Source organism: Cyprinodon variegatus, unplaced genomic scaffold, assembly GCF_000732505.1.
Source record: "Cyprinodon variegatus isolate N-32 unplaced genomic scaffold, C_variegatus-1.0 Scaffold528, whole genome shotgun sequence".
NCBI classification, from domain to species: Eukaryota; Metazoa; Chordata; class Actinopteri; order Cyprinodontiformes; family Cyprinodontidae; genus Cyprinodon; species Cyprinodon variegatus.
In genome coordinates, this window is record NW_015150981.1 from 593,481 (window position 1) to 597,113 (window position 3,633).

General features: G+C 33.1%; 1 protein-coding gene across 1 annotated transcript in view; it reads right to left on the minus strand.

The window, feature by feature from the left end:
* fam183a (family with sequence similarity 183 member A) overlaps nt 1-2,247 on the minus strand; it is a 4,971-nt gene extending 2,724 nt beyond the window's left edge. Inside the window, exons 1-3 of the mRNA XM_015391190.1 lie at nt 2,143-2,247; nt 1,007-1,066; nt 805-908 (exon numbers count right to left, since the gene is read on the minus strand). Coding sequence (XP_015246676.1) covers nt 805-908; nt 1,007-1,066; nt 2,143-2,245 — 267 coding nt within the window. The 5' untranslated portion in view covers nt 2,246-2,247. The remainder of the gene's footprint in view (nt 1-804; nt 909-1,006; nt 1,067-2,142) is intronic.
* Nucleotides 2,248-3,633: the final 1,386 nt, after the last annotated feature.

Below are 3,633 nucleotides of genomic sequence, written 5' to 3' on the forward strand. Positions count from 1 at the left end.
TAAATATCGAAAGCGGTTGCATTATTCTTTTTCAGTGTTCAATGTCAATTAATATTTGAGTTGGCCATGTGATCAGTGTAACTTAATGGTTACCAATGGCAACCACAGCCAAGAGTGGAATAGTGCAGTTTAAAAATAGTTTTAAAGCTATTTTTTTCAGCTTTAGGGGCCTTATTTTAGAAGAGAAATTAAATGAGAGAAATTTTGGCAAAAAATCTGGCACCCGTTCCTCCTCATCTGTGTTTGCTAATTTTCTGCTGAAATTGCATTGGCATGAGCAGCCAAACATTTCCATGGTGAGTTTGGTTTTGTTAAATCAAAACATTTGTGTGGAAATGCTTTTATTTTTTTATTTTATTTTATTTTTTTTACATTTTATTAACTCAAGATATGAATGATAGATATGCACAGAATCCAAATCACTCAAACTCCTGATTTGAGTACTCAGTCTAGTGATGGTTTACCAATTCAAAACCCAGCTGTGTGTTTTCCTGCAGCACTCTGACGAGATTTATGGAAATGCTGATATCCATTTTAAAGCAGGACTGTATGAATGTTTTGAGAGTAACCTTTATTTTATTGCTTATTAACAAACTTTTTATCATATTTCTAAACAATGCTGTATCAAAAACTGTTACGATTAAAAGATGGTTGTAAAACCTTTGCACTGTGATGGATTTATACCATGAAGTTCAAGGGCTAATCAAATGCCTAGAGAATGGGATTTAAAAACGTAGTTCTATCTAAAATAGTAAAAAGCTCATTTTGTAATGAAATAGGAAAAAATAAGCTCTTATTTCTCACCAGTTCATTGGAAAACCATCCAATCTCTTGACTTTCAGTGAGGGGCAAGGGATATTTCTTATTGGGTTCCAGACGGGCCCTTCTGTAAGCCTCAAGAAAGGCAGCTGCAGAAAACATAATTTAACAGAAGAATTTTTCTAAAGTGAGAATGCATATTTCACTCGAGGTGAAGCAAACAAATCTGTACTATAAACAAACTTACTGTCCTCTGGTGTTTCGTCAGGGGGTTTTCTGGACATGGGTTTATCTGCGAGGACATGTACTATAATATACAGGAGATAAAGCCATGGGGAAACAAATTTTAATCCAATATGTAAAAGAAAAGCATTATATTCTATATCCCAATGCTCTGAAAAACCTCATATGTAGCATATAGTAACTGTTCTTATGTGAGAACTTATTCAATGGTTTTTCTTCTATCAAAACATTTTAAACACTTTGTGTCAAATATGTATAACAGGAAAATTCAGCCACCTTGGAACATTATGCCATAAATTTGGCTCCATAAAAACTGTATTTCCAAAGTTTTCTTTGGACCCTAGTTTCCCAGTATTCGAAAAATCTTGAACTTATTTATTTTTCCTTATTAGCTAAGAAATTATCTTAATATAACAGCTTATCATCTCTGAGTCTAAATTGATTCTGGTGGCTTTTGATAACTAATCAAATAGGCAAGCCTCTGCTGACACCTGTAGTCTGTATTCTGTTTGATGCTTCGGTCCTTTTTGTTATTGCTCTGCTTTTTGTTTAATGAAATCCTTTTTTAAAGAACCTCTGGCGGAATTCTGGGTCCGCTGCCGTGCTTCATCACAAAATTTTTACATTTCTTTGCACAAGACGTGAGTTTTCTTTGCAGGAAGTATTGTTTTGTGTGTGTTACATAGATTTTTATTTTATTTATTGATATTTTTCAGTTGAATGGACTCAGGGGAAAAATGCAGATAAGAGCCCTGAGAGAGAATACAACTGATTTGAATTTTTTATTATTTTACTATTTGAAAGCAGTTATCGGTAGGATCATACAGCACAATAATGCATTTTCATTTTTTTTTTATTAGTTTAATATAAAAAAAGTTTATTGATAATATTGATATATTTCTTTTTAAAAAACAACAAAACCAATATGTTAGGTCTTGGTTCAATAGGCTATGTTAATTTCATGTTTTGATAAACATGTAGCCATTCCATTCCTCAGCTTGTAGCAAATTTGTTTTTTAGGCCCTCAGTGTATTTGACTTTGACATCCCTGGGCTATATAATTCATGTTGGATCGAAAGGATTTCACACAACTTTTTAATTTCGATTAGTAAGAAAATTTAAATATGTCAAGACACTCACCTTTCCTAAAAGGATTGACGGTGACCTCAGTTTGCAGTTTGTAATATCTTTCCTCTTTCTTTATAAGTTCCACGAGAGCTAGGTTTTTAAGAATGCAATCCATTTTCCCTTACTATTGCGTATGTTCGGAAACCGAGAGAAATTCTTTGTTGACAATCTCTGCGTTGCTAGGCAAAAATAAACTTCACTTTAAGTTGCAGTTGCGAAGGATGAGCACAAGATGGCGCAACGCGCCAAGATAATCAGGAAGCAGAGCGCAGGAATCAGAGGCATCTTTAACCTTCAAGTCGCCTAGATTGTGCAAAAGTATATTTAATTTCTCAAGGATTTATACTCACAAGGATTTATATTTGAAATATTTGTATATTTGAAAATTCTTTCAGGTGGAATAGAATCATTGACAATATCCAAACCCTCAACACCCTCTGACATAGTAAACATTATTATAAACTTTATAAAAAAGGGATTATATATATATATATATATATATATATATATATATATATATATATGATTGCATTTTTACCCCTTTAGTCAGTACATGTTTTTGGCTGCAATAATTGCCTTGAATAATCTGGGATCACACTCCAATTACTCAGTATACCAAGTGAATAAAATTTATTTTTAATTCTTGTTTTAGAAATATCTAGGATACATTTAAATTGAGAATTTCTAACACCTTTAATAGGTTTTCTTTCAAAAATGACCATGCACTTAGCCACTTCCACATCCCCAATTAACTGTTACCTAGTGCCCTGTCACTTTTGAGAAAAAAGGTCCCCCACAGCATGATGCAACCTCTACCATGATTCAACATGGAGACATTTAGAGTGAAGCGTTTGCATGCTGACCAAATAGTATAATTTATGTCTGAATTGCACTCCATGTTATTGTTAAACCCTATTATGTGGTTTGTGACTTTATTTTCTTTGTCTGACTGTGATGGCCAAACCCATGGCTACACCTTAAGTCTGGACTGTACATGCTTATTTATTTAATCCATACACATACTTTAGTTTGCAATAAAACTTTATTCTTAGTTCAAATGCCTGTGTTCTATTTGTAAGCGCACACATTTAGTTCACTGTATTTGTTTACATTCATTCATATTTCTTTCTGTTTTTGTCACCAATGTTTCTTACCTATGGTGCCTAGGAGTTTGGCCAGACAAAGATTGCAACCAGGGTTCAAATCTGCTAAATGCAGGAGGGGAAATTGGACTGTTCCATCAGGTGCAGCTTAAAGGGGGGAATTAGAATTTTCCTTTTTTAATTTTTTGCATCTTTCACTTAGTATTTGTTTGCTGTTGGTGTGTTTTCATTTTTATAAGATATAGATCAGTTTTTTTTTGCCAAACCTAACTGTACTGCCAATGTTTGTAATTTGTGGTTTTGTTTAGTTCTAATTACCCCTATTGTGTTAAAGTGTGTGTATATGTGTGTGTGTGTGTGTGTGTATATGTATATATATATATATATATATGTGTATATA